General features: G+C 37.8%; 1 protein-coding gene across 5 annotated transcripts; it reads left to right on the forward strand.

Moving 5' to 3' along the window:
* Positions 1 to 629: 629 nt before the first annotated feature.
* On the forward strand, positions 630 to 23,611 carry Cln7 (CLN7/MFS domain-containing 8). Of its 5 annotated transcripts, XM_087340193.1 has the most exons (11): positions 630 to 932; positions 8,823 to 8,894; positions 8,999 to 9,149; positions 10,661 to 10,904; positions 11,172 to 11,285; positions 12,312 to 12,512; positions 13,567 to 13,666; positions 14,552 to 14,686; positions 16,004 to 16,116; positions 21,642 to 21,856; positions 22,416 to 23,611. In XM_087340193.1, exons 3-11 carry the CDS (start codon positions 9,087 to 9,089, stop codon positions 22,716 to 22,718), a joined length of 1,488 nt encoding a protein of 495 aa, XP_087196319.1. In that variant the 5' UTR covers positions 630 to 932; positions 8,823 to 8,894; positions 8,999 to 9,086; the 3' UTR covers positions 22,719 to 23,611. The 5 variants fall into 5 exon arrangements, with proteins under 5 accessions (XP_087196319.1, XP_021935938.1, XP_021935985.1 ...); XM_022080246.2 differs by lacking the exon at positions 8,823 to 8,894; XM_022080272.2 differs by lacking the exons at positions 630 to 932; positions 8,823 to 8,894 and adding an exon at positions 5,977 to 5,997.
* Positions 23,612 to 25,417: the final 1,806 nt, after the last annotated feature.

The raw sequence follows: 25,417 nt of genomic DNA on the forward strand, positions 1-25,417 counted from the left end.
TTACGCTGAACTAAAAATGAGAAGTCCTGAGAAGAACCACTGAGAACGACGAAAACGTTAGTTAGAATTACTTAGAAATTTAAAGCAGGTACCTTCAGGATGCAAGTATAGAGCATTAACACTGTTGTACCTTGCTAGGTGAAACAAAATAAGAAGAATAAAATTTAAAAGCACATAGAACCCATGTTATGTAGTTACATGGAACAGCTGTCAAACCCAGAGCAATAAATAAACGGCAAAGACAAATTTAAGATTGCGTTTTATACAAATTGTTGATTATATTAATCTGAAACTGACAAAATTTACCACATTTATTTAGTAATTTTTGTATGTTGGTGCACGTACATCTCTTTGGTGCGTCCCTTATTCTGTTAACAAGTGCAACTGCAAAATTTCCATCCAAATATCCGTACGTTAAGAGCTGAAAATAAAAAAGTATTTTACAACAGATTTTTAATTACGTTATTTGTTTAATTAAAAGAGTATTGGTTGGATTAACATAATCGCGACACGTTCCATTGCGATCTTTTAATTGACATTCACAAAACTAAAGTATTTCATATTGTGTAGTTCGACGCATGCGTAGTCGCTGAAACAAACGTGATGCTCGTTAAAGGCCGCATGTAGTAAGGGTAAGGCATTCAGAAGGCCATCATCTAAATCATCGTTCGCAGTCTGTTGTTGGCCGTGATCGGTGGTGGTGTGTAGTAGTTGTGTGCATGAGTGTGCAAAACGCCATGAGCAGTAAACACAGAAGTTACATTTGCAGTTGTTGTTAGAAGCAGTGTTTATGTTAGCAACATGTTTTCGTGCTGGCTTTGAGTCAGATATTTCTAATCAGCTGTTTCCCAGGCACTCGCCTGCCAGACCTTCGCTAGAGATTAGGCAAGCCAAGTCATCATGGACTGGTTCAGGAAGAGGAAGCGAAAGAGGTTGGTACTTTTAATACATGCTTGTTTGACGTGAGGATGAGTTAAATGCCACTAACAGCAGTGTGTGAGGAACAAAACAGCAGCTTGAAAAATACAACGAGAAAGCGTATTGTTATTCGAATACAGTTCAAAAAACGTCTTTCGTTTCCTGTGCCCTGTTTTAATTTCTTTATTTATTGGAATCCGACAAAAAAATATAAGCGCGTGTCTAGTTGCAATGCGTGTCATGAGGCCTTTGTATCTGTGGAAAAGGATTTGATCTGCCACTAAGACAACTGTTGATGGTAGGCTCGAAAACTGTATTCCATACAGGCATATTCATCCAACGCCCGTTTAGAGGCATTAAAAACGCCTTGCTCAATAGTTTCCACTTTGACCACCAGATCGCAACACCTCAATGTCTACCTCACGATTTTCCTCGGCTGTAATTTTGTTAATGTATACCGTGTAGTGTATTAGAATATAAAATAAGCAAACAAACAACTATTAACACTATAAAAAAGATACTACTGTCATACGCGTTTCAACCTAAAGAGGTAATCATCACTGGCAACAGGGAAATTACTTCATTTAACCAAAATGAAATAATTTCCCTGTTGTTGTTTGTTTGCTTGCTTATTTTATATTGTAATTTTGTTATCGTACGTTATTCAAAAGTGCGATTTTGAGGTCGCGCAGAACAGCACAACCTCTACATAAAATTTCATCCAGAAGATAGCTGTCTTCTGGGTTGTTGGCCGCAAGGACCTCTAAAACGACGGTAAACTTCTACCACACTACACGGCGCAACAACACAGAAGACAGCCGTCTTCAGACTCACCGCTGTGAAAACCTCAAATCCTACAAATTTAATCCAAATTCATCCAATGGAAGGTTTAAGAAAGCTGTCCAAAAACTTATAGATTAAATACACAAAACGAATATTAACTAACTAGATGGCTTACCGAACCCGAAGGTTCATCACCGAATTAACCAAAGTCCTCCACCAGACCCTGTCCTGGGCCAACAAAATCCAGTCTCCATCAACTCCTATCTCCCATAGATCCCGCCTGACATCCTCCCATCTATGTCTAGGTCTCCCCAGTGGTCTTTTCCCCTCAGGCTTCCCAACCAATACCCGGTGCACACCTCTTGTCCCATCCACGCGCGCTACTTGCCCTGCCCATCTCATTCTTCTTGATTGAAGGTGTCTGCGAATAGGATTAAAAGGACAATTTTTGGGCCTAGAGAGTTGAATAACCAGGAATTCACCTGGTCCAGGAGAAGGACTGGTCCCTTGTGAACACGGTGACGAACAATAATACAGAAAATATTGCGAGGAGGATTGTGCACGTACGCGCATACAGTTTCCCCTCACCACGTTAACCTCTTTGTCGGGGTTTCATCGTTTCATGCCTGTCTGCTTTGATATGAGCAACAGGTCTTGTGACAGTCTAATGACTGTTCCAGTTCATCAGGAATTGTGCAGATGCTTAAAGGGAACATCGCACAGAGGGTTCATTCTATAAAATTGCCAAACTCTGTGACGTCATTACTGGAAACATAGTGAAAAGCCCGAAATTGCCTTCAGTCGTTGTAATTAGCCTCTCATTCTTCGCATACTCAATGAAAATCTGTCAGTAACAACAACAACAGCAGTGAAGATGGCTGCCTTCTGGTTTGGGAGATCGCCCTGATGATGGAAGCATTAAGCACCCCTGAAACGTTGGTAACCATCTACCATACTACATAGCGCAATAATCCAGAAGACAGCCATCTTCATACTCGCTGCCGTGAGAACCTGAAAGCTGACAATAACGATAACAAACAAGTCTGTTTAATACTGTATGTCGGCAGCTATGGTTTGCTGTAAAAATCTGTTCTTTGTATAGAGAACGACACCATGGTATAACCCCATATCCTGGGACACGCGGCGAATATTAGGACGATTTGCTGTTATTAAAAGTGCACACTGGTGGGTGTCCTTGTTCTGCAAGGAATTCTAACCCTCGAACATGCGAGCCGAGGCTGTCCACTGCGGCAAATTTGCGATCTTTTAATTTTTTCTTTCTAAATATTTATTATTATTATTATTATTTACGTGTGGAATGTGGGGCAGAAATTACATTCTGGAAGCGCTTATTATTCCGCTCGAAAAATGTCATCCCAGACACAACCACTCGAAGTAATGCATAGCACGTGCTGAGAGGTTCCCGGTCGGAAATTTCTTGTTCAGTGTGGTATTAGTCTGTGGTGGTTGTGTTTTAATCATCTGCGGTTTGTTACGATTTCGGGCACCGGGAGGTTACTCACCTACGAGGAAAGAGGAATACTGTGCTCCGAGGTGGAGTACGGTTCCATGTAACAGCCAGCTTATCGTTGGCGAAGCTCATGAAAATTCAGCTGAGGCAGAATTATTGTATGCTGGAAGGTTCCCCAACCTCCGGACACACAGTTGTCATTTTGACCATCAGTTGAGGATTAGTACATTTGCATATATCTGCTTCTTTCTTATAAATAAATAGATCACTTTTGCTTTAATCTTTTTACTTATTGTAATACCTGTGTTCTCAAACGTCAAAGTCGTCTATCACAAAACGGAGACGTTACACTGGTGCATGACTCTTTAACGGGATTATAATGCTGCAATAGTAATTACGTGTAACAGTTAACAGTAATTCAATTCCCAGAGTGATATCAAAAAACGACGACTACGGTTGTCAGAAGAACTTTCTTGGCGTAGTTGATTAACCCCCTAGCAACCGCCACGAAAAAATATCTGCTACGTCAAGGGTGGACATGTTGAGTATATGGCACAAGACATTTGCAACACACTTCATTTTCAAAGGAATTTAATTCAAAATAGAGACATTTCCGGACCAACTGTTACTGTTCGTGCATTATATCGTCCAATTTATGAAAGGTAATATTCGATCGCCCATATATACATTTCTGATGATATTGTAGGCCTATATGTTGCTCATCCGTTTGTCCGTTCAGTTATAATATTCATGACAATCTGCATAAAATTTTACATTGTTCGAGGCAAGTTCTTACATTGTTAATTATACTGATAACAATGTAGTTTCTAAGTTCCTCTAAAACAGTAAAAGTTGTTTCAAGTGGTTCTTATCAGGAAGATACCAGGTTCAAATTTAATCCTGGAGTCCGGCTAATTTGATTGAGATATTTCGTGGGTTTTCTTAGTCTTTCCAAACAAACATGAAGATAGTATATTAAATTAATCCACGTCTGCGTCTTTCCACATACTTCCCTGTTCATGATTCAGTTTCAGTGCCGCTAGTAACAGCGAACTACGAATAGTGAGTGATCGCATGTGCTGATTCTATACATATATTGAACGCATATTAAACCTCAACCTGGAACGTGGTGTATTTTAATTTTTAGCCGAAACCTTATTTAAAACTAAATATACTAAAATAGTTACTCTTCACACAATACAAGAACAGTAAATGCAGTTTTATTGTCGTGAAGGCGTGATATACTCGGCTGTAGTTTATTTTGAGTCATGCCGTCACTGACCCTTAGAGGGCAAGCAAGATGTCAGCTCTTTTCCAATTACTAAAGTAATGCCCATCCTGTTATATTCAGCAGACCCTTGAGCAACGTTCTCTTCCCCAAACCAAACCAAACATTGTGAAATCACATGGTCTGTATGACAGCGTTAATTTCCTTTTTTTACTTTGATACAATGTACTGTAAGCTTGCGAGAGATGTGTAAAGGCGTTTTTGTCTGGATATAATCCGCGCCGGTCTGACTTCAGTCTGCCGGTTTTGTATCAATTGCATCATACGTCGTTAATAAAACCTCCTGTCTGTCAGTGAATAATAGCCATCTGACAAAATATTCCTCAAATTACGTCGCTACCGCCCAGCCATCGTAATTCACAACAACCGGCCACCATCTAGGGTTCAAATTTAAAATTTGAAATTTATTTAAACCAATGTGTCTATTGTTCTTGTAAAACACTTTGTGAGGATGTCTAGAGGCCCGAAGATGGACAAATTAAATTATAAACCTGTCGCCTATAAACATTGGCGTAAAGATATATAATAATTGAGTGCATGCATTTATTTATTATCTGCTGTGTGGAGACGGACACAGCATTTCGGAGAAACTTATCGCCTCCGTCTATAGTCAGACGACCTCAGGATTCGAACCATGTGTTTCCGTAATGAAATACAGGCTGCGATGTGGAATATTGTTCCACATTTTGAGAACAGCACGGAGTAGCTAAGCTTTGCGTTTGTAAAATAATGGGATTATTTGGATTAGTCAGAAGGTTTCCACTTGTCGATGCATTTGACAAAAACAGAAATCACGGCTTACGCTTATTTGGTTTTGCAGTACCCGTTACTAAATTGTTTGTTTCAAGGTAAAAACAATTCTTACAAAGTTGCATCGCGAATAGCGTAACCCAGGCGGTCGAAGACAGTTTAGAACAGGCCTGCCCAACATTTTTTGTTGTGGGGGCAAAGCCAGCAAAATTTGGTCTGTATGCGGGCAACATTCAATATATAAACTGTGGAATGTATACGAATAATGAAAGCTAGCAACGCTGTACTGGTGATTTGGAGCTGCGCTGTGAAGGGAGGGCGAAGTCCTTCCGTGACTTTGAAGCATGGAACTTGGTGACGGTTACAGAAGAGATTATGTAGTACTTATTTTGGGTTTGTTATCAGGCATTCTTTTTTTATTTTATATATATATATATATATATATATATATATATATATATGTTTCCGTGATATTAGAATGACACCAGTGCTCTGTTTAATGCTGATTTTCGTGTCTTTTTAACTCAAATGAAAACAAAAGGTTACTACGTCTCGGATAGTGGCGTCACAGAGACAGAAAATTTTGGAGACGGGGTCTCCGAATTGTAGTCACCATGAGTAGTAATACATTGATAACCTATAAGAAAGTGTGTTAGGGACCAAGAGTTGGTTGCTGAGGTTTCAATGAAACGATGACAGGTCCGGGAGAACCTTAAGTTGTTAAATCGTGCAGAACGCAGGACAAATTGGTCTCAGATTTTGAATGATGGCTGAACATTAGTATTACGTAAGTAAATCACTACGTATAACAGATTTGTTGTTGGAGATCATACAAGAACATAAATGAACGCTCACACTAGATATATCTGTTCATTCGTAAAAAAGCCAAACATCTATGAAACTGCTGAAATAATTGTGGTGAAATGTGGTATTAGTGACGTACACTAAAATTTATCGGGGGGAAATTTGACTTCGGTATCGATTCAACATTACCCTTACTTTACACGAAGCTCAATTTGAGATGTATAAATGTTTTGTTTAACGTCTGCTCATTCTACAAAAAAAAAAAGTAGTACATAGAGATCTCATTAAAACCTACAACTTTTATTTCAGACATATAGTGTACTTACACTTAACAACACATAAAAAATGTATCTGTGAAATCTCATGCCACATTTGTATGAGCGATTAATAAATATGAAGACCAAAGTGAACTAAATGTCAAAGAATAGATCTAAAATAATCTAGGCCTGTTTCCGATTAAAAACATAGGCCCATTTCTACTATTGTTTAGGACGTGCAATGGTCGTAAGGCAGGAGTTATCAACTCACGGTCCATGAGTCGCACGCGGCCCACCAATGTGTTTTGTGCGATTCGCGTATTGTTTTTGTGATTTTCAGATATTTTATTAGTTTGCATGATTAAAATAGACACAGGCGAATTTTAATACTTCTTTCAAATTACGGAATTCAGATCGGCAGCGACTGATGGCATATTGGTTACGAGGAATGTTTAACGGTAGTACTGAAATATTATGATTGATAATTACGATAGATATATTGCGGTACTGGCAGTGTTCTGGCTGTGGTCAGTTGTATGGTTTACAAATGAGGTCCGTATAACTTCATTTACCGTATCTACTATCTGGTTGTGGTGGCAAGGACGAATTTTTGTAACCCGGTCATATGTCACTCAACAGGCCACAGATAAATACTAGTTACAAGCTGAGATATCCTGGTTATACAGAGGACAGCCAGGCTGCTTTTTTGCATGTACAATATGACCCAACCCCACTGCTAATTCAATTGTTCTTAACTGAAGTGCCGAACTGTAGATGCTAGTAGTTCAAAAATCGTTGTAGTCATATATGAGTAAGTGACTACCAGGGTACTAAAGGAAGGGTCAGGGTCAGGCACTTTAAAACGATGGAGCAGCTGCAGGTCTGGTTACCATCCGTGGGATCAACAACACCAATTCCGCGATGTTATAACGGCAGGGCAGCTTGCTCTTTTTTTTTCACAAGAAATTAAAATCAGTGCATTCATAAGCAGTTTCGTTTCCCGTGGCGCCGAAATGTGCAACTGCCATGATCTGAGCCAAGGACGCACCTTGATTAATCGGGTCCGAATGTTTTGTGTTCAAATTTACGAACATTATTTTCACTACAACGAAGAACCATGAGCCGTTGAGTCCGCTTCATAAGTAACGAACGCGGAGGAATACGTTTAATATGTTTATACGATAACTGCTGTACAATGTAAATGTTTAATGTAACACGTCAGTAGCGGTTTACAGGGTTAAATGTGTAATAACCATTATAAAGATAACATTGTTATTATTTTTATGATAATATATAATTCTAATAATATGGAGAAAAATATTGGGCGATTCTACGAGGAGTCGGGAACCAGTCAGAATGTTTCACATTGAAACCAATGAGAATTTCGATTAACGTATTTTCACCTTATGAACAGTTTATATCCTACGAATTATGTTCGTAAGTCGAGGGATGGTTGCTGTTTCCATATTCACGCATGGATCGCCCATTAATATGTTAACTACTAGATAGATTTTCTGAAAACCTGTATGAAGAGAGAACCTACAACAGAATGTCTCTCGGCTTTAGTTACGTGTTACTGGTTGTTCTCGTTGCCAGCATAGTTGGAAGATTTGCATCATTCTGTGTGTTACAAGTTTTGTACAGTGATTGGTGCTCGAAAAAAGTATGCAAGTTTTATAAGAGATGATTTTGTTAAAAAATATAAATTAATGATACGGTGCCACGGTGAAGTATTTTGGTTTAATGGAGATAACTTTTGGATTATATAGTAACTTGACGTGCAGAAATTTTATGCTTACTTCTTATTATCATGCCAAACTATTAATAATAAAGCCTCTAATATCTAATTATTTGGAACCCTAAAATTCACCACTCCAGTGCTGGAAGATGATTGAGTTACCTGGATTTTTCCGGGCACAGTAAATGAATAGCGCGTTTTAAAATATATGAAGGACAAAATGGGGCCCGACTCTTACTGGAACAAGCGTTTCTTCATGAGACGGAGAAAATATAACTTGGGCCAGATAACTATGATGTAAGTCAGATCAATCCGAACTTACGTGATAAGGAGGCTAAAAGCTTAGGCGATAGCCTATTTGGAGACTTAATTGAACTGGTATCAGATAATTCGCCCGAGATACCTTCCGGAAACGAAGTCGCTAACATGCGCCGTGGCATAAGTGTGGACAAATCCACCTACTAATTCGTTATAACGGAACTTTTATTGCCGTCATGAAAATGAAACGTAAAATGCAGCACAGAATTGTTCATGGTCCTGGCTAGATTTGAGCCCACTTTTTCAGAGATTTGTTGCACTTCAGTCGCGTGTGTACATATTTGAACAAACTTATGTATTTTGAGAATTCCTGCCTCCTTCAGAATATCAGCATAAACTGACTACGAATAATAAATAATATCCAACCAACTCCATGGAACAAGAGTTCTTGAGAAGCTGATAATCACTTGGTTGGTGAAGAAATTCATTGATGAAGGTGGCTGTCTTCTGGGTTGTAATGCCGTGTAGTCTAGTAGAAATTTTCCGACGTTTCAGAGGTACTTGCTGTCTCCATATACCAGACTGCAGGGCGCTAGAACCTGGAGGACGACCATCGTACTAACCCCCGTAAGAACCTCAGATCCTACTTTATAATTCTTTGACGTAACAGAACCCAAAACAAAATACATGATTCACATATCTAAATCTCTTATTTTACGTTTATTTTTCAGACGCAATATACATGAAGAACCAGACGATTTGGAGACACCACAAGAAAGAAGGGCAAGGTGGAACTCTATACGAATAATCTACTTCACAATGTTTCTCATGTCCCTTGGCTTTAGCATTATTCTGACCGGAGTTTGGCCGTACTTGGACAAGGTGAGCAACATTTCCGCTGTTTCAAGGGAGTGTTCAATTGAAGCGAGGCTGCAGTGGGCTAATTTGATGGGCGTGAATATTCTCAAATCACTGTTCGTTGTGAATAGGACTCGCGTGTTCGAGATTTGCTGCCATTTTTAATTCAAATGTTACTGCTGTCCTCAAACAGTAGGCTCTAATCAAAATTACATTCACGAGCAGATTGTGTTCGGATAATGTTTGCTACCAGTCAGTTTAGAAGCGTGGTTAACGTTGGTGCCAGCGACAATACATCTAATTCCATTAGACGGGGAGATTCAGCAATACAAAAAAAATGCACGTTGGTCACATAAAACGCATCGGCGGGCTTCAGATTCAGAACTGCTACAGTAAATTGCATACAGGTTTTTAGAACAATTTGTATTCTTGGGCTCTGAAGTACTCAACACAATGAAGTTAAATCTTTAAGATGGAGGAGCATGCTTCTCCGAAACGTTGGTATCGCCTAGAAGTCCACACGACGTTACAACCAAGAAGACCGAAGTCGACATTTGATATCTATGACGAAAATTCGAAGCTTGTCCAGCCTCAAATGAATTAATGAACTCAGATTTTCATGTTTAATTTAGTTTTATTCCGTGGTCGTCACTCGGAAATTGTTGTGGCAGCGTGTACGAACTATGGCAATCGAACCAAGCTCCCTATTATGGCATTGAACGTATGTTCAAGGTCCTGAAATAGAACAAAGGAAGATAGGATGTGATATCATTTTTTTCCTGAACTCTGTGACTTTAGTGAGCACACACGCCTGATATAGGCATTCATGTCATAAGAGTTACAAAGTCCAGTTACTTGAAACGTTTACATAAATACTTTTACAGAAAGTGCAATGTTTTACGACGTTCCCATTGTAGCAACAACTAACGGGGTACCGTTGTGCTACATTTCGAAATTTTGTTGTTGATGCCGTTCTGATGAATCATGAGTGATGCATTTAGCTCTGAGTATTAGTTGATGTCTTCAAACATCGTCTTTATTTCTGGAAGAAGTACTTCACTTTTTAAATGGTGATCTGACCATGAAGCTGTCCGTCCATTCATTCTTATGAACAAAGCGCCCGAGTACTTGCATCATATTCTGTATGTGTTTGGGTTCCGAAGAACCATGTGGTTCTTATTTCTGAAACCTAACCTCTGTCTGAAACATGAAGGTGGCTACCCAATATCTATCCTTACGGAATTAGTCATGTCTGTTCAACGAGATCTCCCAGGTACAAGCATGTGTTTTTAGTAGGAATTGAGGTTAAGAATGCTTAAATAATTGTCACTGATATTTTGGTTCCACAAGACGTAAGTATGAAATAGAGAAGAATAGTTCCAGTGGAATGAAATCTGTAGAATTTGAGGTTTTCACGGCAGTGAGTCTGAAGACAGTCATCTTCAGAATGAATTCTGTGTTATGTGTTGTATATTATTAGTTTATGAAGTTATGTATAATCATGTTTAATGTCTTCACAATTATTAATATTTCAGTTAGATCCAACTGCAGGCAAAGAGTTCATGGGGTATATTGTTGGAGCAAACCCCTTTGGACAGATGATTTTCTCCCCGTTGGTTGGTTGGTGGGGCAATCGCCTGGGCTCTATCCGCCTGCCCCTAATGCTCTCCCTAACTGTGTTCACTTTGTCCAGTACCTGCTACTCCATGCTAGAGATATTTCCATGGTATCGAAAATATTGGATGCTTGGAGCTCGGTTCTTTGTTGGAGTAAGCTCAGGTTGGTATTTATTGTTTTGTATTCTATTAGCAGTAACATCAGATATCTTGGTTATATAACTCAATTTAAATGTAATATGACAGTATTCTAGTTTGTGAACACAGTAAAGAACCTTTCAGATCTGTAAAAGGTAGGTAATTTCTTGACTAGTTGAGTGACTGTTAGTTTCTCAAGAAGGCCCCTGCTTGATGGACTTAGTGATCACATTTATGAGTTGTAAGTAAATGATGTGTTCACCCTTTGAACAGGTGGTGTATTTAATTTCAGCAAGCATTGCAGTTTGCCGTTCCTATTTGTCTGCAGCCACGAAGATTAAGGAAAGAACTGCTGCTGTGTCCATGGTATCTTTGGCCCAGGTGCTTGGATTTGTTGTTGGTCCAGGTGAGATAATACAAAATAGTTTTCTATATATGTTTGCAGGTGATGGATTACCATTAGGGGCCCTAGAGAATGTGGAATAAGAAAAATATGAGTTCTTACTTCAGATATGAGTCTATAAATTAAAATGATGTATAAATTGTATGCTAATAGGAAATAACCTGCAAATTTAGAATCTGTATGAATTTCCAAATGCTTTTACTATATAATATTTTAGGTCCTTTGCTATTTCAGGGTGACAGATCATAAAGCAGAACTGTTTTTACCTTTATTACCAACTCTTGCATTTATTGTTATGAAAAATGAGGAAATTTTCCTAGACTGTTGATAGATCCAGTTGCACAAAATTTATGCACAATTTGATGAAAGTATCTACTTGAAGGAACCTTGGTGTTGGGATATTTTTGCATAGGTGCATGAGTCACTTCATTTAAATAGCACTATTAAATCAAAACACTTTTTCAGCACAGTACATGAATTGTACTAATTGTAAGTTGTTGACTTGTTAAGTACATTTTTTTTACAGTATGTATTGCAACTGTGTGTGCAGGTTATAAAGCAGTGACAGAAATAACAAAGAAATAATTCTCAATGCCAGAAAGTATGTGGTATCTCATTTTTGAACCTTTAATTTTGCACCGTGGTAACATTGTGTTAAAATATCCCACAAGCACCACTGCAAACATAACCTGCAGCTCATGAGCCAAATACATTGGCAATCCACGCGTACACAGCAAATTCTCCTGTTATGAAGAAAACATTTCAAGAGTTTCATTATAATAATTTCATGTTTAGATCTGTTAAAACTGCACATCCAAATTATAGTTTTATTCTCTGACAAAACTTAAAGCATTTTATACTTCTCATTTGTATAAATGTTATGTGATGTGCACATTAGTGCTGTATGGTTGCAAAAAGAAGAATTTAGAAGAAATACTATGAAAAGATGTACACACTCTTTTTTCACTTAGATTGAATCCTTACTTAAATAGCATGAATAACCCCAGTGTAAAATTTATATCATTGCAGGTCTTCAAGCAGTAGTCACTCCTTTGGGTGATAAAGGTATATCACTCATTCCTGGAGTGGTCACTCTTGACATGTACACTGCAGCTGGATGGATTAACGTGCTATTGGGTGTCTTTAATTGTCTTTTGTTTTTACCTTATTTCTTCCAAGAAAGACGAATAGCAGCCAGGGAAGCAATGTTGCATCATGGAATGGAGTCAGGTACATTGTTTTAAAGTAGGCATAGATATTATTTTAGGTAGTACACGTACAGTTACTGTATTTGAATTTTGAACTCCTGTGTGATAGTATTTTACAGTACATGACTGTATTATTCAATTGGCCTGTATACATGTCTATAGTATAATGCAGTGGTCCCCAACCTTTTTGTGCCTACAGGCACATTTGAGAGTTTATGAGATCGTGGCAGGCATCAACCAATTAACAAAGCCAAATTTTCTTTTCTCTGGACAAATAAGATATGGACACCAAATAATACACAAAACAACATGACGTTTAATGATACAAGAAACCATGCAATCAAAAATACGTAGTTTTATAAGTACAATTATTATTACTCAAGTGTGATGTTTGGCACTGCATTTCATCAGCCAGTTTTTCAAATTTGGGGGTGTAGGATGATTGCTGCTCGCAAACAATCGTCAAGATGGGCATCAGTAAGTCGAGATCTGTGCTTTCATTTTATAATGTTCATGGTTGAACAGCCTTCATTATTCAGTATAACCTCTTTCCGTAACAACGCGGGCACCCAAAAGAAGCCTTGGCCAGCGCCATGGCGCCCGCAGGCACCGTGTTGGGGACCACTGGTATAATGTAACTAACTAACCAACACTTCATTAGCAGAACTATAAATTTCTGAACAAAAACCCTGAACCATGAAATTAATAATGATAAAAATATATGAATTATACTGTAGAAACAATTTCACTAACCTTTATCGACTGTGCATTGTGCTTATGCACAGCCCAGGTTGTTCATTGCAATAGTGCACTGCTAAACTGGTAACCCTGAAGTTATGTCCAGCCAACAGCCACATAGTATGGGGTTTAAATCCCTAATTCAAGTATGATGAAGATTAAAAAGGGACTTTCAGAATATGTGAACTTCAAAATAAATGACATGTTTCTGTTCTTGTTCAAAATAATGGCCAGATCTAATTGTTACTTTCCAAAAGACTGTAATTGTTTGTCCTGTGTGCTGAATATAGTTTTAGAGACAAGTTGACATTATTAGCATACTTCTTCCTGTTATACAGAAGAAGAGACCTGGAAGCAAGCCCATCCCGATTACATCTCCTCATGGACTCTAATATGTGCTTTTTTTGTTCTGGTATTCAACTTTGTACTCCTTGAAACGTAAGTACTTTTCATTTGTAATTAGTATGTACACTGTCTTTTGAATGTTCTTGGTATGAACATTTGTAAGACTAAAGGAAATTACAAAACTACAAAGTATTTAAATCTTATATATTGAAATGTTAAATGTTTTAATCTATTCACTGCTAACCAAGTATCTGATGTATTTAATACCACATGCCAGGAAATAATGAAGAAAAATGAGACATGACATCTTTCATAGTGATACCATTCAAACAAATGTATGTTACCACCAACTTTTTCATAATTTCAGAAACTGTTCTGTATCACATTTCAAGGCATAAATTATGTATTGATGAATTTTTGTCTTGTGCACCTATGAAAGGAGACCATATTTCTGTAATAACTTGTATGTGGTTGTTGATACTTTTAGCAAATTAATATAGATGGAAGAAACTTCCGTTGTGCTGTATATAGAGTTATAGCTGTCAATGTATCCTGTAGGTTATGATAAAATAATTAATTTTAAGATATTTCAGCAAGTCTGTTCAGCACATGGTGGGATTACTGCCATTCTGTAAATGTATCAGAAAAGAAGTTAATGGTTCAGTTTTTGAACATGGAAAGTCAATAAATGAATCGTACCTCTGTATGTCCAAAATTTTAGAAAATAACATTTGTGATTGTTTGGGAGAAAGGCAAAAACGTGCAGAGAAAGGGCCAGTCTTGAATCGGTGGTAAAAGTTCCTGGGAACTGAACCACAGTCATCCAGTCCATTGCGTAGTCACCATTTTGGCTGAATTACCCCAGTTTCCATTTTTGTGATAATTGCTTTTCAATTTTGTAGCTCCTTCTCACATGTGATTTTTATTTTGCACAATAAGTTTTTTAAATTTATATTTTATGTATTTTATTTTTTGCAGTTTGGGTACATCTCTCACTATGGATCAGTTTGCATGGACAAAAGCTGAAGCACTTTATTATATGGGTATTCTGATGTCAGTTGGGGCTGTGGTGGCCTGCATAACATTTGTAGCCATTGGCCCTTTGTGCAAGAGGTAAGATGCTCAGAACAAAATTTATAAGGTAGATTTCTGCCTACTAGGTTGCAATAGTAGCAAGGATGGAACTGCGACTCTTCCAGACAACAGAGATCAGAATATATAATGGAGAAAGAGGAAAATAAAGCAGAATTCTAGAAAGTGGTTTACAGAATATAAACTGATGTTTATATATCTTAAAAGGTTTTTTTAAATCTGTAAAATTTTAGAAGACATGCATATAATAGCAGTGTTAAATTACAGAGGAACAGCATGAGAACTGACGAAATTCAATCAAATTTTATTTATTATTTACCTATGAAAATTGTTACGACTGAGGAGGTATCACATTTTTTTGGTCCTGCTAAGCATGATTTACGTCTCTGGGAATTATAATGCATGGTCATGAAGTAGGCTGATTTTTATTTTGGGTTCCTGCAAAGTTACAAGATTTATGAAGTTATTTTGAATAAACACTTTCAATGCTAAGAACAAGATAAATTGTTTTGAAACTGAATTCTTTTGTCCTACTTTGTTTTTATTTGTAAAATTATTATTCAGAAGTAAGTCTCATTTAGATGATTTCTGTCTTCTGGGTTATTGCGCTGTGTAGTCTGGTCGATGTTAACCAACGTTTCAGAGGTCATACTGCCTCCGTCATCAGGGCGATGACGGAGGCAGTATGACCTCTGAAACGTTGGTTAACATCGACCAGACTACACAGCGCAATAACCCAGAAGACAGAAATCTTCATATTCACCGCTGTGAGAACCTCAAGTCTTACAAGTCTCATTTAGTTTGGGGTAACTTCTATGCAGAAAAATATCAAACTCTGTGTAAAATTGCGTCCTCAGATCCTTTTGATTTCAGTTATGGCCCATTTCATTTTGGAAGGATAAAAGTTAAGAGTAAATCCAGCCACAGGAAAGTGTTTATTTACAAATTGCTGATTCCAACATTACAGATTACTGTTTTCATAAGAAATCATAATAAATATTCAAAGTTCTGTTGTTCTTTCACATATGCTGCATATTTCATTAGCGTTATTTGATTAGCATCTGTCTTCTACCCTGTTTTATAGCATTCACAATTCTTTTAAATTTAAAAAAATCAATTGTTTTAAATCAGGTTATCTTGCAGACCGTAGCTTGAAAAAGAAGTGTCCAAGGACCTGTGTTTACATAGACTTTTTCATTGTTTTGTTTTCAGAACACACACACCTAAGTGGTGCCATTTATTACATTGAATCTTCATAGTTCAAATTGAAACACAGAAAAATCCACATAGTTGTTTCTTTGTATAAATTCTATTGTGAGATTGATATTATCGTTTCAGATTTCCAGAAAGAAAAGTTCTCATGTGGGGTGGATTCTTCTTTATGGTAGTTGGGCGAGCTTTGTACATCCCATGGGGAAATGAGCCACCCATCATTGCAGAAGAAATAGCAGGTGTGTCCCTATATTAATATAGTCAGTAAACCAGTTTTATCCATAAATTTATTAGTTTCATCATCCTTGGATCTCTTACAGCCTTCTCGAAGGTATCACCACCTTGTCGAAGGCAATCTGCTGGGTGAGGAGGCTTGCGTGCTCAAATGACCCTTAGGGCTATGCCGGCCTGAGCTTTGGCTCATGGTAGGGTCACCCAAGCCGGACAGGTCTAAGGAGATGCGCTAGACTAAGAGTGATACCCTGGTCCTCCAGGTTGGGGGTTGGGTGTAGGGCTAACAACCTTTCACCTTTAAAAAAATATGTGTTACGAAAAAATCAACCAAGCCTCGGATCAGGACGACCACGGCAATTGAAAAAGGACATGAGATTTGGTACTTGGAACATTAGGAGCCTCTATAGGGCTGGGGCACTGAAATCAGTGTGTAGGGAATTAGGGAATTATAAGTTAGACTTAGTGGCAGTGCAGGAAGTGCGATGGGAGGGGGAGGGCACGATCCCAGTGGACAATTTTACATTTTTCTATGGAAAGGGGAATGACAATCATCAGCTAGGGACGGGTTTTTTTGTTCATAGCAGAATTAGGGCAGCAGTTAAGAGAGTAGAATTTGTTAGTGACAGGTTGTCTTACGTAATTTTGGAAGGACGTTGGTGCGACATCATTGTCCTTAATGTTCATGCCCCAACTGAAGACAAAAGCGATGATATCAAGGATAGCTTTTATGAAGAATTGGAATCAGTATTTGATACATTTGGCAAGTATCACATGAAAATTCTGCTAGGAGATTTCAATGCAAAAATTGGGAGGGAGGATGTCTTCAAACCCACAATAGGCAGCGAGAGTCTCCATGCACTTAGTAATGATAATGGCGTCAGAGCAGTGACCTTCGCTACGTCAAAAGATTTAATTGTAAAAAGTACAAAATTTCCACACCGTGATGTTCATAAATACACTTGGACTTCCCCAGATGGCAGAACACACAATCAAATAGATCATGTTTTAGTAGATAAGAGAAGGCAGACAAATGTAATTGATGTGAGATCATTCAGAGGAGCAGATTGCGACACTGATCATTATCTGGTGGTAGCAAAAGTGAGGGAGCGGCTTTCAGTAAGTAGACGAACTAAACAAAATTTTGACACAGAAAGATTTGATTTGAAAAAATTAAGTGAGGGAGAGGCAAAGGAACAATATCAAGTTGAAATTTCGAATAGGTTTCAAATTTTAGAGACAAATGAGGATAATGAAAGTGTGGACATCAACAGGGAGTGGGAAAATGTCAGAAACTGCATCAAAATTTCAGCAAAAGAGAAACTAGGATACTACAGGAGAAAGCAAAATAAACCGTGGTTTGATGAAGAATGTTCAAAATTAATAGATCGAAGGAAGCAAACAAAATTTCAATGGTTGCAGAACCCAAACAAAACAAATGCGGATAATCTATGTAACGTGAGACGTGAGGCTAGTAGAACTTTTAGGACTAAGAAAAGGGAATACCTGAAGGGCAAAATTGCTGAACTTGAGACAAATAATAAGGAAAAAAACATCAGAGACCTGTACAGAGGCATTAATAACTTTAAGAAAGGATATCAACCCCAGACCAATTTGGTAAAGGATGATAGTGGCAATTTGCTTGCAGATCCAATAAAAATTGTGAATAGGTGGAAAAATTTCTTTAGCGAGCTCTTAAATGTTCATAATACTGGTGATATTAGACAGATTAAAATGCATACAGCTGAACTGTTGGTGCCAGAACCTAGCTTAGATGAAGTGGAACTAGCCATTGGGAAGTTGAAAAGTTATAAATCTCCAGGAATTGATCAGATTCCGGCCGAATTAATTAAAGCAGGTGGCAAAGGGTTGCATATGAGGATCCATAAGCTTATTCAGTTAATTTGGGATAAGGAAGAGATGCCACATCAATGGAAGGAATCCATAATTATTCCTATTCATAAGAAGGGGGACAAGACTGAGTGTGGTAATTACCGAGGAATATCGCTGCTATCAACCTCATACAAAATTCTATCCAACATTCTTTTGGCAAGATTAACCCCATATGCGAATGAAATTATTGGGGATCATCAGTGTGGGTTCAGACGAAACAGATCAACGATTGATCAGATCTTTTGCATTCGTCAGATACTAGAGAAAAAATGGGAGTTCGGTGGGACCGTACATCAGTTACTTATAGATTTCAAAAAAGCCTATGACTCTGTGAAGAGAGAAGTGCTATATAATATTCTTATTGAATTTGGTATACCAAAGAAGCTAGTGGGTCTAATAGGAATGTGCTTAAATGAAACCTGCAGCAAAATTCGAGTAGGTAAATATGTATCTGAGACATTCCTCATCAAGAACGGTCTAAAACAAGGAGATGCTTTGTCTCCCTTGCTCTTTAACTTTGCGCTAGAATACGCCATCAGGAAGGTCCAAGGTAGGCAGGAGGGTTTGCAATTGAACGGGACACATCAGCTAATGGCATATGCTGATGATGTTAATTTATTGGGGGACGATATAAATACAATAAAGAGGAACGCAGAAGTTTTACTAGAGGCTGGTAGACAAGTGGGGCTGGAAGTAAATTCAGAAAAAACTAAGTACATGTTAGTATCTCGTCATCAGAAGACAGGCGGGAAAAATTATCTTAGGGTGGCTAATAAATCCTTTGAAAGGGTTACAAAGTTCAAATATTTGGGAACAACAATAACAAATCAAAATGATACTTGTGAGGAAGTTAGGAGGAGACTAAATTCCGGAAATGCTTGCTACTTCTCAGTCCAAAATATTTTGTCTTCCCGTCTGATTTCTAAGAACCTGAAAATTAAAGTATACAAAACAATAATATTGCCTGTTGTTTTGTATGGGTGCGAAACATGGTCTCTCACTCAGAGGGAGGAACACAGATTGCAGGTGTTTGAGAATCGGGTGTTGAGGAGGATATTTGGGCCTAAGAGGGAAGACGATGGGGCGTGGAGAAAACTGCACAATGACAAGCTTAAAAATCTGTACTGCTCCCCCAGTATTGTGAGGGTGATTAAGTCGAGAAGAGTGAGATGGGCGGGACATGTAGCGCGCATGGATGGGACAAGAGGTGTGCACCGGGTACTGGTTGGGAAACCTGAAGGGAAGAGACTGCTGGGGAGACCTAGACGTAGATGGGAGGATAATCTCAGGCGGGATCTATGGGAGATAGGTGTTGAAGGAAACTGGATTTTGTTGGCCCAGGACAGGGTCCGGTGGAGGGCTTTGGTTAATTCGGTGATGAACCTTCGGGTTCGGTAAGCCATCTAGTTAGTTAGTTAGTTAGTTAGTTGGATCTCTTAACAGTCTTCTTTGATAAAGAGGCTGTAATATTATTTACACAAATGGTTACTAAGTTTAATCTTTATCATATGGAAAAAGGCATTTTAAACCCCCGTACTATGGTGCTGCCAACTAGTGTGGCGCATGTAAAGCTGGACTGCATGTAAGATGTGATGCAAGGATAACAAAGAATAAAGTCTGCATGAATTTTGCAGTGCTGGTGTGCGTAATTTCTGTACAGAGCCATTTTGACCTCTGAGCATAGCTTAGTTCTAACCAATTAACTCTTGGTTCGGATCAAGACATAGATCTATAGTACCCTACGTAGATGTTATGGAGCCAGTTCTGTTGCTGAGGTGTGACACAACCTTCTAATATTTTGAACATTACAGTCAGAATTACCCTTAGGTGTGCAAATGGACTCCACTCTCAAGAATATAGTTCTGATGTCAAAGTTTAAAACCTTGCTATAAATTTTAAAACATATTCATTTAAGAATGAGTGATTAATACTGTGCCTTTATGTGTAATGAATTCCATCATATTACTCCAAGGTCTAATCAGCTGGGGACTGATTAAGGTTATAAAGGAAGTATGTATTTCCTGCAACTTAATTTGTTGAAATGAAATGATTTCGTATATGAATGGGAGGGGCATCTACATCCACATGTGCTGAGAGATGGAGAATATCAGGTATCACATTCACAATGTGTACTATGGAGGCAAAGGGGTTATGAAGTTCAAATATTTCAGTCTTTCCTTATAACAGTCTTTAAACTTACAGTGAGAAAGAATTATTTAGTGTTCTCTGTGTGAAGTGTTGTGTTTTCTTTGAGGTATGAGCTTACAAGCATAATTTGGTACTATCACTATTATTGGCAGAGCTACCTACCAGCAGATGCTTTGTATTATCATTATCATAAGCAGCATGATTAAAGTTTCATTGTGTGGAGAAATATGTCATTTATAACCTGGAATATCTGCTAGTACAGTGACTGGCTGTGGGTTGGACAACTTGAATTTAATTCCCAGCAGGAACAGGGATTTTTTTGACGTAAATCCGTCTATACGGAAGGCTCAATCAGCAAAAACGAAGATGTGTAAGATCCAGCGCCGAGTCACCTTTAAACGTTCATTCCTCAGGAATGGTAAGAGTAAGGGTAATGTAACCTATATGTAAAATGATCAGTAAATAAGGACCTTTAAGAATCTGTAATGTATTTTATTGTATTTATAATTGGTTATACATTTATTGTAATTTTAATGAGCCAATCTGTACAATTTTCAATGCATCTTGCGCGTTAAGCACCCACCTCTCGAAAACCGTAAGAGATGGATCGGGACATATCGCATACAAAATACGTATTACCTCTTGAGCTTTCCATATCTGTTTTCAGATTTTACATATTACAAATGGTTTAGGTTCTACAAACATTTATTTATACAAATAAATGCACATCACACTTCACGCTACTGCTGCGTTTGTGTGTTGCGTCATACTATGTAGAGCCAACAAGATGGATAACATTGAAGCTAAAGGAGTCCGTAATGCAGAATATATGAGACAGTACTGAAAACTTGAAAAATAGAAGTATTAAATAATGAACCTGAAGTTCCCAAAAAAATACCAAAAACTAATGCTGAATATATGAGGGATAGTTAAATAAGCAATGTCATAATCAAACTATTTACTCAATTGTAAAGCATGTATAAAGGGAATATTTAGAATAAAGCTAATATATAAACTTCCTTTCATTGTATTTATTGCCTAAATATAATTTAAATACAAAGACGTATTTACGTCAGATTCTCCGGAACCATGGTTCCACTGTCAATTTTTTATTTGCCATCCTGTCCTGACCAGCTCTGGGTTCCACACAGTCTCATCCAATGGGCATAGAAGTCTTTTGTCTGAAAGTAAAGTGACCAAATCATATAGCTGATCTCTTGCCATCATCTGTGCCAAGGGCATTAATGCATGGAGGTATTTACCAAAACAACAACACTACCTTGTGTATATTATTTATAGGGATTACGTGTTATGGTAGTAAGAATTGTGTATATGAATGTTTCTTTGCCTGTATCAGAAGACTCTCCTAGTCTCTCCATTAAGCTATTGTGAGCAAGGAGCAAGACTCCAGCATCAAAGGAAAATATTTGTTGTTTTAAAGCATTGTTTGCCATTTTATTTAACCTGTATCTAGCTTTCTAATTTTTTTCAGTTGCTCAGTTGAATGAAACATATGGCTACGTAAACACCGCTGTTAATGAAACTGAAATTGTAGGCTGTCCTTCAGTTCAAAAGTGGTGTTACTACATTCCAGCAATGACCATAGCTCAGTTTCTCCTTGGTTATGCCTTTACAGCTGTTGGTTATCCAATTGCTGTCACACTCATCCAGACAATATTTTCCAAGATCCTTGGACCACGGCCTCAGGTGAGTAATTTCATGTGAATGAAACATACATAATTACCTGCATTATGAATAAGTATGATGGAAACTATTTTGTTTCCAGAAAGAACTTGTTTATGAAGATGGCTGTCTTCTGGGTTGTTGCATCATGAAGTCTTGTAGAAGTTACTTTATATTAATTACAAATATTATATATGAGGAAAATACAAAACTTATGAATGGCAGGTGCCAGAGACAGTTTCTTCTATGTTGATTTGTAATGGTGCTCAAATGGCTTCAGCCTCCCTTTTTGGGGACACTACTGGGTCAGCTGTGTGTAGATGAAACATTTTCTGGTGGATGTAAGAGGAGACTTGTTATCCCTTCTAGAACCCATGTGGATACCTTTGTTTTATATTGATGGAAATAAATGGCTAACCATCACCGTATTCATGAGTCTAATCCTGGAAAAGGTGCTTTGTTTGATTCACATCTTAAGCAAAAAATAATACAACTTCACCAAATTTGTTCATGATCAGCTTACATTCATCAAATTACAGCTTAGTGCAGCAAGTCCTTTCTGCACGATGTTCTTGCATTTCAGGGTGTGTGGATGGGGTTAATGACAGGAGCAGGATGTCTGTCACGTGTCATGGGACCAGTATTTGTCAGTTTTGTCTATACTCGTTATGGTACCATATGGACTTTTGGAATTACCACAGCAATGATGATTGCATCCATGGTGTGGCTTCAGCTGGTAGAAAAACGACTTGTGGCACCAGATCTACCACCCGTTTCACAAACTCATGTTGAACTTCAAGTCCTTTCTTCTGAAGTGATTAATGGAAAGCCCAGTTTAGAAGAATATAAACCTCTGCAGAAAAAGTCTGATTCAAATTGCACTTGATAGGAAAAGAAATAATAACAATTTCTAGCAAATGTGCAGGGGCACATGAAGAACAAGATATGATATGTTGTGAAATACTTGTTCAAACAAGTTAGAAGTACTGTGATAAAGAGATGATTTCTTTTCAAGTATACAATATTAATAGGCTGGATCTGATAACAAATTTTATTCACCATGTAATAAGTTATGAAATTAAGATGAAAATTTACATATATTTTATCTGGAGACTGTATGTATAAACAAATCTGTATAAGCCTTAATTTATTGAAAATATCATCTTTCTCTTTATTTAATCTGGAATGATAGGACTCACATAACATTAATAATGTTAAGCTATATTTTAGAAAGCATTTCTGTTATAATAATCATGAAGTGGTTCTGTATTGAGAACTACAGAATACCAAAAGGAGAGGTAAGGAATAGCAACTTAATAGAGATTTCAACTAGAAACTGCTGTGAATGTGGATATCAGTGTAAGTCTTAAATAATGGCTAAAATTGCCTTTGCACTGCTCTACACTTCGGTCACAGATGGGTTAGTTCATAGTGAAGTCTGTGTTGCAGCTTTTTTTTAAAAAAAACTGTACCTTTATTCAAATGTCAAAGTACATCATTCCACAGACTGAACTGTTACTTGGACTGAAAAAAAAGGCTTGAGAAAGATTTCTCAGAAACTTGTTTTGTCTGTAACATTGTGGAAATTTCCTTACCACAGGTAATTATTTCTTCATACTAGGTTTAGGTTCTTCTGTACTGATTATGGTATTCGGAAAAAACGAATTAGACATTTCAATATTTGGTATTTCAGATGAAATTACTATATGTATTTTGTTTATGATGTCTTTATAAATCCATTTATAGCAATAACAAAATTATACGACATTTGAAAACCTCTATCTTTTGTTTTTTACAAGGTAAACATCCTTGAAAATGGTCGATTGAAGCTGGAACATGCTTGTAGCCTAGCCTTGAATGGCAGAAGAAGAAAAATAAATTATTGCAGTAGCTTCATTAATTTTTAAATACAAGAGGCCTATCAGGTAAGTGACAGTGCTACTCTGTGCAACACAGATGGAGATGCAGTTATGGTACACACAAGGAATGTATAAGCAGAAAACTGAAGAACAGCAGCAAAGGTATGGTGATTGAAATTATTATTGTTACAGGCTGACAAACAAATTCCATGGAGCCATGTACTTCTTTGGAAGCTGAGAGTCAACCTCATACAAAATTCTATCAAATATTCTTTTGGCGAGATTACCTCCATATGTGAATGAAATTATCAGGGATCATCAGTGTGGGTTCAGATGTAACAGATCAACAACTGATCAGATCTTTTGCATTCATCAGATACTAGAGAAAAAAATGGGAGTACAGTACATCAATTATTTATAGATTTAAAAAAAGCCTACGGCGACTGTGAAGAGAAAAGTGCTATATAATATTCTTATTGAATTTGGTATACCAAAGCTAGTGAGTCTAATAAAAACATGCTTAAATGAAACCTGCAGCAAAATTCGTACAGTACGGCACCGCATATACGGCAGGTTAGGGACCAGACCCCCGCTGAAAAGCGGAACTTTGCCTTTTTCACTTGCGAATGCATATCAAAGCCTAATAAGATGCTTACACTATCACATAGTAAGTGCACAATAGCGGTAGGCCTAAGAAAACGATATGAAAGTAAAATGAATATCAGTAGTAGCTGTAAACAGACTGAATCAGCGACAAGAAAATGGTGCCAGACGCACTTCTCTGACTCGGCTGTTGAGCGCGTGGGGCATGTGCACGCAATTGAAAAGCGCCCTATTAGTGGATCGCCGAAAAGCGGGGCCCTACTGTATAGGTAAATATTTACGAGTCATTTTCCATCAAGAATGGTCTGAAATGAGATGCTTCGTCTCCATTGCTCTTTAACTTTGCACTAGAATATGCTATCAGGAAAGTCCAAGATAGGCAGGAGGGTTTGCAATTGAATGGGACACATCAGCTATTGGCATATGCTGATGATGTTAATTTATTGGTGGACGATATGAATACAATAAAGAGGAACGCAGAAGTTTTACTAGAGGCTAGTAGACAGGTGGGGCTAGAAGTAAATTCAGAAAAAACTAAGTACATGTTGGTATCTCGTCATCAGCAGACAGGCAGGCAGGGTAGCTAATAAGTCCTTTGAAAGGGTTACAAAGTTCAAAATATCTGGGAACAACAATAACAAATCAAAATGATACTCATGAGGAAGTTAGGAGGAGATTAAATTCTGGAAATGCTTGCTACTTCTCAGTTCAAAATATTTTGTCTTCCCGTCTGATCTCTAAGAACCTGAAAATTAAAGTATACAAAACAATAATCCTGCCTGTTGTTTTGTATGGGTGCAAAACATAGTCTCTCACTCAGAGGGAGGAACATAGATTGCAGGTGTTTGAGAATAGGGTGTTGAGGATACTTGGGCCTAAGAGAGAAGACGATGGGGTATGGAGAAAACTGCATAATGATGAACTTAAAAATTTGTTCTCCTCCCCTAGTATTGTCAGGGTGATTTAAGTCAAGAAGAATGGGATGGGCAGGGCATGTAGCAAGCATCGATATGGCAAGAGGTGTGCACCGGGTATTGGTTGGGAAGTCTGAGGGGAGGAGACTGCTGGGGAGACCTAGATGTAGATGGGAGGATACTCTCAGGTGGGATCTATGGGAGATAGG

The sequence above is a fragment of the Zootermopsis nevadensis genome, unplaced genomic scaffold (genome assembly GCF_977971745.1).
Source record: "Zootermopsis nevadensis isolate Lab colony 2312 unplaced genomic scaffold, Znev_1.0 Znev_ptg000061l, whole genome shotgun sequence".
NCBI classification, from domain to species: Eukaryota; Metazoa; Arthropoda; class Insecta; order Blattodea; family Termopsidae; genus Zootermopsis; species Zootermopsis nevadensis.

What these genes read in the sequence shown, in the direction of transcription:
- Cln7 (XM_022080246.2), top strand. Translation starts at nt 901, where the DNA reads ATGGACTGGTTCAGGAAGAGGAAGCGAAAGAG. An exon ending in TTTGGCCGTACTTGGACAAG is followed by an intron (nt 9,150 to 10,660) that starts GTGAGCAACATT and finishes TTAATATTTCAG; the next exon opens with TTAGATCCAACTGCAGGCAA. An exon ending in ATTGGCCCTTTGTGCAAGAG is followed by an intron (nt 14,687 to 16,003) that starts GTAAGATGCTCA and finishes TTATCGTTTCAG; the next exon opens with ATTTCCAGAAAGAAAAGTTC.